Source organism: Rhopilema esculentum, chromosome 10 (genome assembly GCF_057945365.1).
Source record: "Rhopilema esculentum isolate cy_ngs chromosome 10, ASM5794536v1, whole genome shotgun sequence".
NCBI lineage: Eukaryota > Metazoa > Cnidaria > Scyphozoa > Rhizostomeae > Rhizostomatidae > Rhopilema > Rhopilema esculentum.
The window spans coordinates 3,431,160-3,446,159 of record NC_142824.1 but is presented as its reverse complement, the minus strand read 5'-3'; the positions used below and the strand labels follow the sequence as shown (position 1 = coordinate 3,446,159).

The window sequence follows — 15,000 nt, the reverse complement described above, 5'->3', positions numbered from 1 at the left end:
CTAAAATTGCTCTTTATGACAAGGTAAGTCTGTTAGGACTTTTCTCGAGAATGCTTTTAATTGTTGGGTGTTCCAAAAAGCCGTCCCCTTTCTATGACTAGAAAGCAATAAGAAACAAGCCAATGACAACAGCTAATGGCACGGCCTGTTCTGCTTCAAATGGCATTTCAAAGGGCATAGTCAACCCCCCCAGACTCTTTAGCTACGCTACGCCTTTTTGCAATGGCTGTCGATCTGACTTACTAGCACTGCTACCCGATTTCCAGAGTCCTATTTCAGAAATACGGTCTGATATACCCCCCTAACAGTTTGTGATCCAAAGTCAATTGAGTATTCACACTACCCTTCCTTCTTACCCTCTTATCACAATGAATGTGCAGACACCAACTTGTAGAAAGAAACTGAAAAAGTTTCTTCAAATCCCTCTCGTCAGTGGACCGACGTCAAAACTTTCCTAGGCAGCGAAGGAAAAAAGTACCTAAAAATTATATCATTCAAAGTCGCTTGAATCATTCCAAGCCACTATACTTTGAAACCATTCTTAACATTAGAAGAAACATCAGGTATAGAGAATGTTCATAGACTAGTTTGCTCAGACTGAATCTGTTGCCATTAAAGATTGGCGATCTTGTTGGTTTTTCTAGCAGCAAATATCTGAGAACACTACTTTTGTCAAATTGCAATGCTACAATTGCAATAGTAGGTGTCCTTCTAGCAGAGCACCGTTCACAGTAAGAGCAAATCAATCTTAGAGCCCCTGAAACTCAACTTACGAAAAGCTTTTAGAGTAACTGACCTTATTCCGTATACTGCACATAGTGACCCAATTTTTGAACGCTTAAGACTATTGAACTTTGACAAACTATACAAACTTGAGACAGCAAAATTTATGTTCCAAATTAATAAGAAGACCAGTGACACTACTCTTGGACATGAATGTCTAAAAACAAGAAAACATTGTTACAATACAAGACAGTCTTCAGGCCTTGGTTTTTCCCTACAAGCGATATCAACCAACTCTAAAAGAAATTTTCTTACATTTGACGGTATTAAACTTTGGAACTCTCTGCCACTAGATTTGAAGAAAACCAACAACAAAATATCTTTCAAAAATAAAATGAATCATTACCTTTCAGAAAGTCTGACCTAATCGAACATGATTAAAATACTAGCACATGTCATAAACCTAATTTTCCCATTTTTTATCTTCAATGTAATTTTTTCTTTATTCATTTCCTTTGTTTTTTTGTTCTAGTTTCATTTCAATTTCTTCTATCTCATTCTTACTGTTCTTCAAAGCAAAATAAATTGTAAACTTATATCGTCAAGTCACGTCAACCGGGCACATGGCTTTGATAGCTCTATTTTTATTTTTTTTCGTGGGTCCGTCAGCTGATTTAATTGTATTTAAGAGTATTTCTTCATCAATGCTCTTCTTGTAGTTTGGGATTTAATAATTGAATTGTGAACAACTAACTTAAATGACGTAACGTGTAATTAATTAATTTGCTGAAAAAATGGTTTTTTTGACATTGAATTTGTAATTTAATGAAAATCGTTTGATGAAAAGAAGAAAACTATGCATTTGTACATCCACTACAATATACCTAGATTAGGTCAGTTTGATCCAAGGGCAGTTGTAACTGATTGGGTGAAGAGAAAAGAAAAGCGAGTCAAAGAAACACCGAAAGCATGAGATTAGAATTCACGGTTTAAGGAGATGTTCACGGAAACAAACTATGCAGAAATGAGTAAAGATGAAAATGACGAACGTTCTGACAAATCACTAATTATGACATCAACTAATAAGCATGAAAGGAATACGCTAAACAAAACAAGTAGCCAAGAACAAAAAGCACCTTAACCTAAGAAATTGCTGGCATGATGAAATAATGAATTACATGATCGAACTAAATTTATACAATACTCAGAAAAACAAATTTCAGATCTATCAAGGAAAGATTGGAAAAAAAAAGTAAAAAGCAAAATCATAAAGAGGATAGAGCAGCAAGTTAAGAAAAGCGATGAAACAAAAATGAGATTCATTAAAATAAAGAAATCTTGAAATAAAAGAATATATAAAACATAAAAAGGGACCAAAGTTACTAAAATTGAAACTAAACCGATTTAAATGCTAATTACAAAGGAAAATATGATGTGATAATATAAGTTGCAGAAGGTGTGGATTACATGAAAAAACATAGAACATTCGTGGCAATACGAAAAATTCAAAAGATACCTCCCAGGAATGGAACAAATTCTAAAAAGCAACGCAAAGGGCCTGATAGAAATCGAGAAATTGGTTGAACTTTTTCAAACCTAAATGAAAATTAGCCTGTGGTATTTTACTGCACAGGACGTCTTTCCTGACAATTCTGTGTTTATGATATAGTAACTGCTCCGAAATGGAGATTTGGCGAGATTTAGCATATAGATCGAGAAACCTAGTCCAGAATAACTTGGTGCCAGCACAAATGACGGAGTTTCATTTTTTCCATTGCCTAAACCTGCGCACAAGGTATATTTGCTAACGAAAACTTTCTCAGAAACATTACAAAAAGAGAGAAGAAGAAAAAGAAACAGCTGGAAAGAACTTTTTTGAGGATATATGCAATATATTTACTGGTTCCGCGGTACAGATTCCAACTTTCAAGGACATAACTTCATTTTAAATAACATAACATTTCATCAATCAAAATCACCACTACACTTCAACAACTCACAACCAATCTGAATAAAATAGTTTAAACACTCCCTTATGTTACAATTAGTGAACGTATCTATGGTTATCAAAATAAACAAACAAACTGTTGTTAGTATTGGGAATACAATCAAAAAGAAATAATTGAGTAAATATAATACACGCTAAATTTCCCACGGCATAATATAAAAGAACTGTGAACGCATAATGGTAAATTATTCTCTAGTTAGTTATAAAACAGATATGCACAGTTACATAAACATACGCAGTAACAGCAAACTTACAGAACAGGATATAAGAAATAAAGTATGGGCAGATTTGTTCTTAAAAAGTATTATCGTGAAAACTTCAGAGTTTGATCGTTTGGATAATCCATTCCTTCTAAGAAAGATAAAACATTTAAACTCATTTTGACAAGTCCAGTTTGAAGGTTTTTCAAATTTTTGTTAAAGCACTTAATTTCCGAGTTTTTCTGTTGATATTTCGTTACCTTTTGTTTTTGTTTATGTTAATGTTTTTTGTTAATCCGTGTTTCATTTATTTTTCTCCCCAATCTTATTTCGGGTACTTTTAAAATCTAAAAAAGGTTTCACTACGAGCTAGATAGTAGTTATTCTAAAACTTTGCAAAACTTTTCTATTTCAAGTCAACATCACAGTAGACGCGACTATGCGACACTATCAGTCAAAATTCATTTTAGATACAGTTTCTGGCGATCCTTAAGACACAATAATTCTAAAATTTTCTCGCCGCCAACCGGTGGCGGTCTTTCCTAAGCCCTTCCAAGGCTTTGATATTTTGGCCCCTCCACTTTCAAATACGTTTCGCCGGCCCTGCTTAAGCACAATATTTAGCAACTGCACTGCTAACACCCTTATGATTTGAGAACCAATTTAGAACAACCAAACCTCATAGCTCTAATAGTTTTAATGAAAGTAAAAAAGCCAGCCTGAACTTCTATTTATTGGTTCTTATAAAAGAAGTAAATCCCCCATTCGACAGTTTCAAAGTGCTGACAGCTCTTTTTCTTTTCTTACATTGGGCTGCCGACGGGGTGATCATTGGGAACTTTGGGGGGGGGGCAGTGCCCCCCATGACACTCCGTAGCGTCACCCCTGTTAGAAAGTTTCACTGTCCTAGGATTGAGGAAAACGACACCCCTTTCTAAGAGGCTTTCTGGAAGAGCTTCGTTACGGTTACGCCGGGCCCAGTAGCGGCGCTACAGAGGCACCTGGGGGGGGGGGGGGGGGAGGACACGTCCTCCCCAATTCTCGGCAGGATCAGTTTTGTATTTCGTCTAAATCTGATGAGAAAATGTTGGTGGAGGGGTAATATTTTGGCAACCTACTTTTTTTGATGTCATCCACTGATTTTCAAACTGCCTTTACATAGCCAACAGTTAGTTATGGGCGTTCCTTTCAGGTAAAATTGGCTCTCCTTGTTTGTTTGTAAAAGGGCTTTTTTCTAGTGCTAAAAGGGCGTGGCCTAAAATTTTTGTTTTGTCCCCCAGAGCGCAGTGGGCCGCCAGTGGCCGGGCCACCACCATCATCCTTCCTGTACTCTTCCCGCGCCCCCAAAGAACCCGGAAGACTTGGTACTGAAACAACAGCAGCAACAAAATGGTTGCCTAGATGAAGTGGAAGAATGTGTTCGAGCGAGATGAACACGTTTTTGCCTTCAGTATCTCGCCTTTATATTGTATGTATCCTGGATAACAAAGAATTGTCTAGCTTTTATATTTAATTTAGGTCAATGCTCTTTAAAGCCGGGGATGTTTTGAACATCAATTTTACAGATCAGCGCATGAGGTAAACATGACAAGGCTATACAAACAGAAGTCTTTTAACTTTTCTTATTTCTTGTCCTATTTGGTTATAAATCTGCTTTGCTTATACCAAGGAGAAAGTGTCAAAAGCGTTGATGATTTGAAGCTTTCCAATGTAAAGGCAAATGGCTGGACAGACAAAATCTTGGACTCACTTGAAAAGGCTGTAGAATTTTACTCATCAAACATCGAAAAAGTTAATCTTGACTCTGTCTTTGGGCTCCGTGTTGGTCAAGGTTTGTATTTGCTTCACTTATTGCTTTGTTTAGTTTGATCTTCACATTTTACACGGAAACTTCTAGAAAGCTTTAATGATTTTCTATTATTAACCGTTACTTTATCCAATAGGCAATCAGAAACCTTTGAATTCTTTCTTGGTATTCTTCATGTCTTAAAAAACAAATACCAAATCCCGATGTCATGCCTTCAATAGACCAATTGAAAATATATATTTTGTTTCATTAATTTCAGTACTTTGTGTAAGTAAATCTTTGTTATTGTTTTCTGAATCAAAAATAAATTTTTGTTTCTGAAATGGTTTTGTTTTTTAGGCCCTAAAAATTTATTTTGCTGACCTACGGAATGGTACACATTGCTATTGTACCAAAACATTTTAAAGTTAGTAAAAAATGTGGCAGACATTGGATAAGCTTAGGAAAGCATTAAGTATGCTGTCATTGTTGACTCCTGATTAAAAGCATCAGCAACACAAAAAGCAGTATTTGTGCATAGCTATAACTAAAGCTGCTTATGTTGTTTTTAACTTCAGCATGTGGCTTTTTCTTTTTAGTTTTTTGCATTATGATTATCTTTATATTCCTATATGTTATGCATTTTTCTTTTAGGCGGTCTCAATAAAGCAATAATTGAGTCAAAACTGGACAAAAGAAATGTATTATTCAACCGTCTTGTTGATATTCACTCAAGTATTGTTAGAATAGCTGAGAGAGGATTCCTCAAGCTTGAATCAATGGACTCATCCTATTTTCACAAATTTAAGCATTTGATAGATGGAAAATGGTTTTCTATAATGCCCTACCACTCAGTTGATTTATCTCTGGTTCATAAAGTAACTTTACATGATGACGACAGTTTTGATGAATCAGCAAGTGATAAATGTATGACTGGGTTGATTGGTAGTCAGTCAGACGGAGTCAAAGAGCCTTGTCAGGTCTCTGATGAATGCTGGGATCTGATGACCAAGAAAGGTGCTGACAGTTACTATCTGACTCACCAGGGTCTGTTTCTTTTACTTGCAGAAAACAGAGGTAATTGAAGTTTTTCTTACTTTCAAAAGTGTACATTATGATTTGCAACCTCAGCTCAGGAAAAACATCTAATTTCATGTTTTTCATTTCACAATATAGAGCTAAAATGTTTTTATGGGGGCGCATGCTGACATGATTTGCCTTCCTGTGTAAGTGGAGCCATTATGTCACAATCATAAAAATATATGAGAAAATCAACCTTAGATTTAAACCATTCTTCTACTCGATTTTTAAGGTGTTAATTAGATAAGTTGTCTACTTAGAGTACATTTAATTAAGGATTCAAATCAAGGCATTCAATTAGATTAAAGGCTTTATCTAAAGATTAAACTAGCGTTAAATAAAAGCTTACAAAGCAATTATTCATCTCTTCTTTCTCTTTTTGATCTATTAACCAAGGAAGGAAATATTAACAATTCAAAAAGTAAAGTTCAAAGTGTTCACAAATTTTCCAGCACTGAAGGCAATATTTCACACAAAGTTTGAGCTTTTTTCTACAAATATACAAAAATTTAGGATGTGGTCTGATAGAAAATTGTTGCGTTTGTTTAAAACATGGAACATAGCTTCCTATTTTGACCTTGCCCAATATTGTTTTTGTTCAATTTCCTTTTCATGTGCAAACAATATCAGAGCTATAATAGCTAATTGAAATAATTTCAAAATTAAGGAAGAAACAGCTACTCAAACTCATAGCCAATCTATTATAATGCACAGCTCTCATGAGTCTACTGCATATCCAAAATATATTGTGGTTTTAATTTATAAGTTAATTGCATCCATAATTCATTGGTACAAAAATAAGGTCTCTTTGCAGTAAAACTATGAAACTGTACAAATTTTCCAGGTATTCCAACCAGATTCATCTGATTTTTTTAGTTTTGAAGATCGATCAATAAAAAATCAATGTGCAGCATGATGTCTTTTTTAGAAATAACTCTCCGTTGAACTGACAATAAATGAGGTTTACTTACACTGTAAAATTTTTTAAAAAATGTCAGCTGATCAAGCTTCCACTTCATCCCACCATGACTTTTGTGCCTGTGGTGAACCTAAACTTCTGCACATTGTGCCTCCCAGGATTGGTAATTTTGGCATGCTAACTGGTTCTTCTTATTGTTTTCTATTTGTTCACTTATTTTAAACTAATTACTGTTCCTTTTCTAGAGCTTTTGCATCTATTTGATCTTGTCTGAGCCATCTAATCATATTGAATTTGATAATGTTTGGTCTCAGATTTCAAAATGCTGAGAATACTGTTTTAACATAGAAAATATTTTCTAGGTTGTCGTGCTAGAGTGTTGCAAAAGTTTGGTAATGATGAGGAATGGCAGCACCAGAGCAGGTACCTGGGGGCAAACATTTACCACCAACTGATAAAAACATTTCAAGAAAAGAAAACTGCTGATAATGAAATTGGAAAAGATTTATTTGCAGAACAAGTAATTGTTTGTCAGATGCTTGGAGTGGTACAGTGTTTTGATACAAAGTTTCTTAGTGTGATATTGGAACTACAAGATCCATCAGGTTGTTGGAAGCAAAAAAATCAAGAGGAGGATAATGATGCAAGAGAGGTTACTGGAATTCCAATTAAAATAGAAGAAGAAGATACCAAAATAGTCAGGTATAGGCTTTTGTCAGAAAAAGAAAATTGCTGTTTGCCAGTCTGTCATATAGTGCTGGAGGTCATGTAGGCAGAGCTGTACACACTTTTGCAGAACAAGATGGTTTTAAGATGCTGCTCTTAGTTTCCTAGTCAATTCAATAATCAGGCAACTGTCCAAACTACTCTCCCCATGTGTGTTAGTATAGTTAGTCTTATTAACTGATGATCTGTTATAGCCTGATGATTGCTGTAAGGAACACAGAGTAGCAACATAGAACCGTCCTGTTCATTATACCAAAATGTCATTTATCAGATATTCATTCCTTCAAGTGTAGCAACGAAAGATATAATCAATATTAAAATTTGTTTTCATATTCAAACTTCTTTAAAATTGATGTGCTATCCAGCATTTACTTAGACAAATATGTTTAGGTTGAATGAAAGTATCTATAATTATAGGAAAAAACTACTTAACTTAATTGTAGTTCAATTTATTATTGATAATCCAGTTCTTATCTGTTAGAAAAATATGATAACAAAAATGTGAACATCAGTACAATAAGAAAGTCTCTGTGTCATCATATTTGTAGGTTCCACAACAGAAGACTTAAAGAAGAGTTGGTGCTGCAAGGTATCATATTTTTGTTTATGATACTTTTTATGGTCATTACTGTATCATATTTCTAAAGCATAAAAAACGAGCCAACATTTCTGCCAACATTTCACCCAACATTTCATTCCAACTTTTATCTTCAGTTATTTATCACCTATTCCCTGCACTGAGGCTTGCTATGCAGAGCACATCTTTTTACACTCATGGCAGTAATAATAAAAGTTTACATATAGTATTTTACCAGTACATACCGAAAACCATAAGTTTTTCTGAGCGCTTTTTCAACTTGATCATTGGAGCTGAAAGCATTGTAGCAAGCACGCAACAGGGTGGATTCTGCAGAACAAGCTACATCACATGAGGGAAGCCTTACTACATTAAAAGAAGTAAAATCAAACACTCTAGGAACGAAGGGGAAGCTTGTCGGACAATATTTCATTGCCCATGCACGATAATATATCATTGCGCATGTACGACAACATACACAAATGAGCCAACAACTGCCAAAATTCCCAACATTTTTCAACTATTGAAATCGATCTAATAACTCTGCCCCTGCCCCAACATTGCTGGGTTCAAACCTTTCAAACCGTCAATGCAAAATTACCTTGAATGATTTAAAAGTAAAAACTTCATATCTTAAATTAAAAATCAATTTTTGTATCATTACAAAGGTATCTCGTATGGTATCTCGAAGTTGATTTTAATAAGCACTCTTAATTGATAAGCCCCCTTGGGCCTAAATCAGGGATTTACGATAATACCGTACATGAAGCTTTATAGTGCATACAATGACGAAATCAAGCACATATTTCCATTTAAAAGGACCTCTGAGTTTGTCTCTAAGTTTTCTACATTTATTCTTAAATATTTTCATTTTCTCAAATTTTCGACTTTATATTGCTTTTAATTCATACTATTTCATTCATTTTCATTCATAGATGGCTGCTCGGCTCATTTCACTGGAGTGGCGACAGGCTGCCTTGGAATGTACGCTTACTGGTTTGCGAGCCATCCAGATAGCCTGAAGGGAGCCGAGGACCCAAGCAACAAAAAGGACTTATCTGATGTTCTGCCTTTTTCCCAGACGAGAGTTGAGGGTACCGACGAAACCGAAAACATGTTTGTTGTTTTTCGTTGTATTGTTGTATTTGTGGTCGTTGCCTTTGGTTTTTATTACCTTAGAAGATTTAGAAGAAGAGTAGGGCCTATATTCCGAAAGTACAAAGGTCTCAACAGTGTGTGAAATTCAAACGTGACGGTTTGCAAATTTATTCCTAATAATTTTTGTGGAAAAATGAAATTTATGATAATATGATAATTTATCGTTCTGTTGATTAAACATCAGATTAGCTGATTAAACATCATTTACGGATCACACTCTGCTCTAGCGAAAATTTTATTTTAAGGCTGAAGTCAATGTAGTGCAAGATCAGGCCACAAACGGTCGACAAATTGTTGAAATCGTCACAATTTGACCAACAATTTACTCGTAGTCACTTTTGTGTTTTAAAATGCTTCTTATGTTTTCAAAGAAACCACTCGAACAAATAAATCAACAAAGGAAATATAAAACCCTTATTTTTAATAAGGGCTCTACAATTTTGGCTGGAGCTTGATTGAACTGATATATTTCTAATACACGTAAACTGGGGTAAAACGTCGAAGACCATCTGGAAAAGCTCCCTCTTGCAACCTGGATAGAACAAAAATTGTTTCAGACAGTGGTGGCGCCAGGGGAGGGCTAGGGAGGCTACGGCCCCTCCGTCGGTAGCATCTAGCCCCCCATCGGAGGAAAATTTTAGGTTATTGTCGGAGCAAATTTGACAAAATAACGTACGAAAACTGCTTATTTTAGTCATTTTAGCCCCCCTGTCGGAAGCTCCAACCCCTTTGTCGGAAGATTTCTGGCGCCACCTCTGGTTTCAGAAACGCAGATAGTTGCTTCAGCGACTACAGTTACCGCTCTTGTTTTGAAAAATTGTCTTGACAGAAATATCTGGAGCATTTGAAAACAATAGAAATATCGATAATTGTCTTTGTATACAGCTGAAAAGGAACCTGCTCAGCAAGTTTTTGTTGGAAAAATTTCCTAGCATGAAAAATTGAATATAAGACCCCGAATGTTAAAACTAATTACATCATAGTATTGGAATTCCCGAAGCGTTAAGAAACTGGAGTACTCAAGGTCGATATTTGTTTCTTATAAAAAATGAGTGTATCCCGTTTAGTTGTTGTAACACTACTGCCTAAGTTTTTCTAGCTTCAATGGATTTTCAGCCACCCGTAATTTGAATTTATATTAGTCAGTGAACTTCACCAAGTAAATCTTAATATACCAAATAAATTGGCCATTATGTATTTTTTGTCAGTTTTCTGTAAATTTTATTCTTAGAGTAAGTACGTTGTTGTTGGAACAGAGATGAAGGAAAATTTTCAATCTAGCTGAAGCACAAATAGGCAGGCTTACTCTATTTGTGCTTCAGCTAGATTGAAAATTTTCATCAATGGTCATACGTTTTGGGATTCCACAAGGTTGTTACCTGGGCCTATTATTTTCAATATGATGACCAAGATGAACAAGGTGACATTACAAAGAGGTTAATGCAGGCTGGTAGTGGATATTTAAATGAAAATACCATTATTCGTCTGGGCCATTTTCAAATGGATTTGAAGAACTTAGGTGATTCGCAACTCGAAATTAGCTGCCCTCCGCTAAAATTCTCTGAATCCCATAACACAGTAATGCTTCTCAAGGTAAGTCGTGCCCGCTTAGGCCCTCAGGTTCAAGGTATGTCCACAAATTCACCTATTTTTTTCCTAACCCAGAGAGCACGACGTAGGAACCAACATTTTCACAGTAGTTTTAAGTTTCGATTTCTAGGGTAGCATCTACGCCAACCATGCAACAACTCTCTACTTCAATTTAATACTGGATTTTATTTCGTTCTTTAAGAATATTCTAGATAATTATGGAATAATGTTCGGGATTACTTAGCATAACGTAATGTGCAAGAATAAACAGAAGAATCAGTGGCGAAACTGCTGGAGGGGGGTTATTGTGGGCTCTGCACCCCTAAACTTCAAAAAGCAGATTTTGTCGGGCAAATTTGTTATGGCTGCAAATATATCGGTCGGGAAAATCTGGAAGTTTTGTTTAGGTCGCACTTTTATTGCTGCTTTTGCCCCAGTTTGGTTTTTGAATTTATGGTCTTTTCCCCTATCTTTTTTTCAATCTACACCCTGTTGGGAAAACAAAACAGAAACGAGGCAAGCAACAGCAACATCTATTCATTCCTGTCTTTCGCCTCGAGATGCGAAAGTTTAGTCTGAAGTATTGATCGACAGCGAAAGTATAGACGGAAAATAAAGTGTTTTTGATGCAAGAAGGAACTGAACACCGGGCATGCCCCCCCCCCCCCAATTTTTTTTAAATTTTCCCTTCACCAACCTCGCCTCCTATTTCCAACCTGCGTCAGAGCCCATGGAACAATAACCATTCGTAAAGGAACCCTGTGTCGTTACAATAAAAAATCAAAGCAAGAACGATATGCCATCTCGGAATACGTTGCTGAGAAAAACCAAGCAAAATTTTCTTTTCCAAATGTATGATACTTTCATCATACATTCATAAGGAGTTATGCCCCAAAATTCTTCTAAGGTTTACACTTATGGTCCGAAAGTATTGCACTTAGCTGTGGACCACATTTAATTTTGTACTGGTCATCAGGATTGTACTGGCCAAAAATGGCCATACAGCCGCCAAAGTTTTTTAACTAAAGAAATTCAAAAAACTGTAACAAGTTACAGAGAGTAGAAGAAAATTTATCAAGGCATTGTAATTATGATATGAACTGCCAAAAAACTTTCGAGTTTCTTATCTTTTGAATACGAAAACATGAAAATTGAGCTTTGCTGATAGGTGTACCTGTAAAATATTTGCAATAAAAAAGTTTTCCTTTGCATAAGCTTGGGGGTTTTGCTATGATAAATACTTACTTTGTGATACTTATAGATACTTACTTTGTGTTTGGGTGTCTAAAAATGCTTGATTTTCTTATGGAACAAACGAAAGTTGAAAACCAAACTTAGAAAATAAAACTGAAGCTCTTTTATGGGACTACTATCTTTTTTGAAACATAGTCTGTGTGGCTGCTTCTAAATTCCGAAATTTCCAAGCTGCGTTTTGTTGTTCCACTGTGATCAAATTGAGACCCCACTTCAATCTCTTTTTAAAATTGCTCTCTTAATAGCTAGGAGATTTAGAAACTGAAGACTGGCCTTCAAATGCTCGCTTTTCGGAAAACAATGTTTTTAGCCAACACCAGAGAAACCAGAGGCATATTTTTTTGCAATTTAAAAACAGCTTCTGAATTCTGAAGGCCTAACATTCTGAGTGACCCTCTCTGGGGGTCCCTGATGATTACAACCCTTGAGGCAATCTGCCCTAGAAATGATGTTCAGGCATGACACGCCCTTTCATCAAGCATGACACGCCCTTTCGTCGGGCATATTAGCTTCACACACCCCTAATGAAAATAGTAAAGTTTCGCCCTTGCAGAGATAACAACTTCTAACCTTTCAAACGGATTGTTATATAGTTCTATGCTGAGTTCTTTCACAAGCAACTACAGCATGACACGTACTACACTACGGACTCTCTCTACAGACTCTCTCTAAAGGGGTATATATAGGCGATGGTTCAGGCCGATTTCCATTTGACATCTTTTGTGCGCGCGGGCGTAGCGCCCAAATCTGAGTATGCGTAGCTAAGTGCTGCTGTCAAGTGGCCGAGCGCACAAAAAGTTGAGACCCTTTCAACTTTCTGGCGCTCACAGCGGACGCAAAATCGAGACCACTTTATTTTAATTACGCATGCTCAGACTTGGGCGCTACGCCCGCGCGCCCAAAAAATGTCAAATGGAAATCGGCCTTTAGGTAAAAGGAAGTACGTGCGGGGTCCGTCTCAGTAGTTTTCTTACGTAAACTTTTGCTACTATTGGTTGATTCCATTCTTAAAATGCAATTAATTTCTTTTTGGGGCCCCCTTTAGACCTCAAAGTCCTGGGACAATTTGCCCCTTGCCCAGGGTGCATTCCATGTAGTTTACGCCGGAGATCTCCGGCGTGGACTTAGCTTTTTCCTCGGCGTAGCGGCGTGAAATTTGCTATTTGCGAGCCTTGGCGCATTGGCGTAAGTGATAAATTTTCGCGATCGGCGTAGCAAAAACGGTACTTGTACAGAATACGTGGACAGCCTGATTATATTGATATGGACAGTAAAAGCAATGCAAACTATAGATTAATCGAAAGCTTGTATGTTTTACACTTGGCGTAGGAACTAGAATAGGTTGAAATTTCTCTGGCGTGGGTCTAACATGGAATGCACCCTGGCCCCTTGCCCTTCTCTTGGTGGCCCTGAGAATAAGAATTATGAAGGTTCTTGTTCAAGTGGTACAAATTAATGTCCTAGGTTAGAAACAAATGTTCTAGAATTCCAAGCAATGAAAAAAAGCATCACAACCTTGAACTCTAACTAAAAAGCTTTCGCTTTCTGATTCTGATCTTAACAACGAAATCTTTTATATATGAGCCATGCAACTATCAGTGTTGCCATGCTAACTTAATTGGAGTCAGTAACAGGAAGGAGTCATACTAAATTCTGAAGAAAACAGATTTAAAATTTAAATTCTTCGTGGTTTTAGTTGTCAAGGATTCATCCTTCGCTGTCATTGATAAAACCAAAACTTTTTTCAACAGAATCCCACGCTATGCAAACTGGACATTCTTCACGTTCCAGTATCATGGCATTAATATTTGGTTTACATTGCTTCCATTGTTTTAATATTTAAAGATTAGAATTAACAGTCAGTCTGTAGCACCTTTTTGGTCTGTACTGTAGCAAGGAGTTGATAATCTGCGTCAAAGCAGCACTGTGTTCAAAATAGGGCATACTGGAAAAACCGGTCGATATGATCCTAGGACCCCTATGACCCCTAGGATCATAAACTACGAAGAACACAAAAGGCTCATAACTAGCGCATGAATTCACCACTTCCCCAGAGCCATGCCTTTTAACGCAACATTGACGGCTTTAGAAGCATAATAGGACATGGGTATGGAGTCAAATCGTCGACAAAATCACGGTACGATCTATCGGTTTTCATTTTGTCCACGATGTGACTCCATACATGGGACACTGGACTCGATAGAGTTAATGGTTTGTACTGGTTTCCTAGGCAACATTCGATTAACATCCTTTTATAGGGGGCTTATTAATTATAGTTTTGCGGCTTCACGCGCACATCTACGCTTCATTTCAATGCGGATTGCGGCTGTTGGCTGCAGGGCCATCGCGAGGCAAGCCTTGGGGGGGGGGGGGTGTGGACTACAAATTTACCTGATTAAAAAATTTTTGCCTGAAATTCTTTAGTTGCTGTCACAAACCTCTGCAATGCATTTTGTCAATCTAACTCTGTATACTGTTATTCGCATCTTCATTTTAAATTGATAATAACGGAATTTCCTAATAGTTTTGTCAAATCTCTATATCAGGACAGGCAAAGGACATAGCTACTACCCGAGGCGGCACAATGGTTGCCGCCGAAGGAGCAGGAAATTTTCGAATTTTGATGCTTCTAGTTCCTTGGGAAATGCACTCTTTCAAGCACATTTCACTAAAGCAATCCTCCTGATTCTATTGAAAATAATTTTTTTGCAAACAAATTGAACAACAGATAAAAACAACTGGTACAATTTCGCTGTGGTCTTGAAAAATACCATGTTGTCAGTTACTTCTGAAGCTAGGTAACAAGCAGCACTGGTTGTCAATTTAAATCCCTCTCTCCATCTTAGCATGCCTTTTGAATGTTAAGAAAAATCTGGAGCTCATAGTGAATTGCAGTTGACGCTTCTACCGAGAAACTTTAGGGGAAATGGACACAAGACAAAATTTTACCTAAAGAGGCATGCTCTTATTACGTTTGAT

The 15,000-nt window shown here is 36.6% G+C and overlaps 1 protein-coding gene across 1 annotated transcript; it reads left to right on the top strand.

Moving 5' to 3' along the window:
* The first annotated feature begins 4,302 nt into the window (after positions 1–4,302).
* LOC135690259 (UPF0764 protein C16orf89 homolog) lies at positions 4,303–10,374 on the top strand. Its single transcript, XM_065207768.2, has 5 exons — positions 4,303–4,762; positions 5,372–5,794; positions 7,079–7,418; positions 7,991–8,031; positions 8,955–10,374. The coding sequence occupies exons 1-5, from the start codon at positions 4,516–4,518 to the stop codon at positions 9,257–9,259; spliced, it is 1,356 nt and encodes a 451-aa protein (XP_065063840.2). The 5' UTR covers positions 4,303–4,515; the 3' UTR covers positions 9,260–10,374.
* Positions 10,375–15,000: the final 4,626 nt, after the last annotated feature.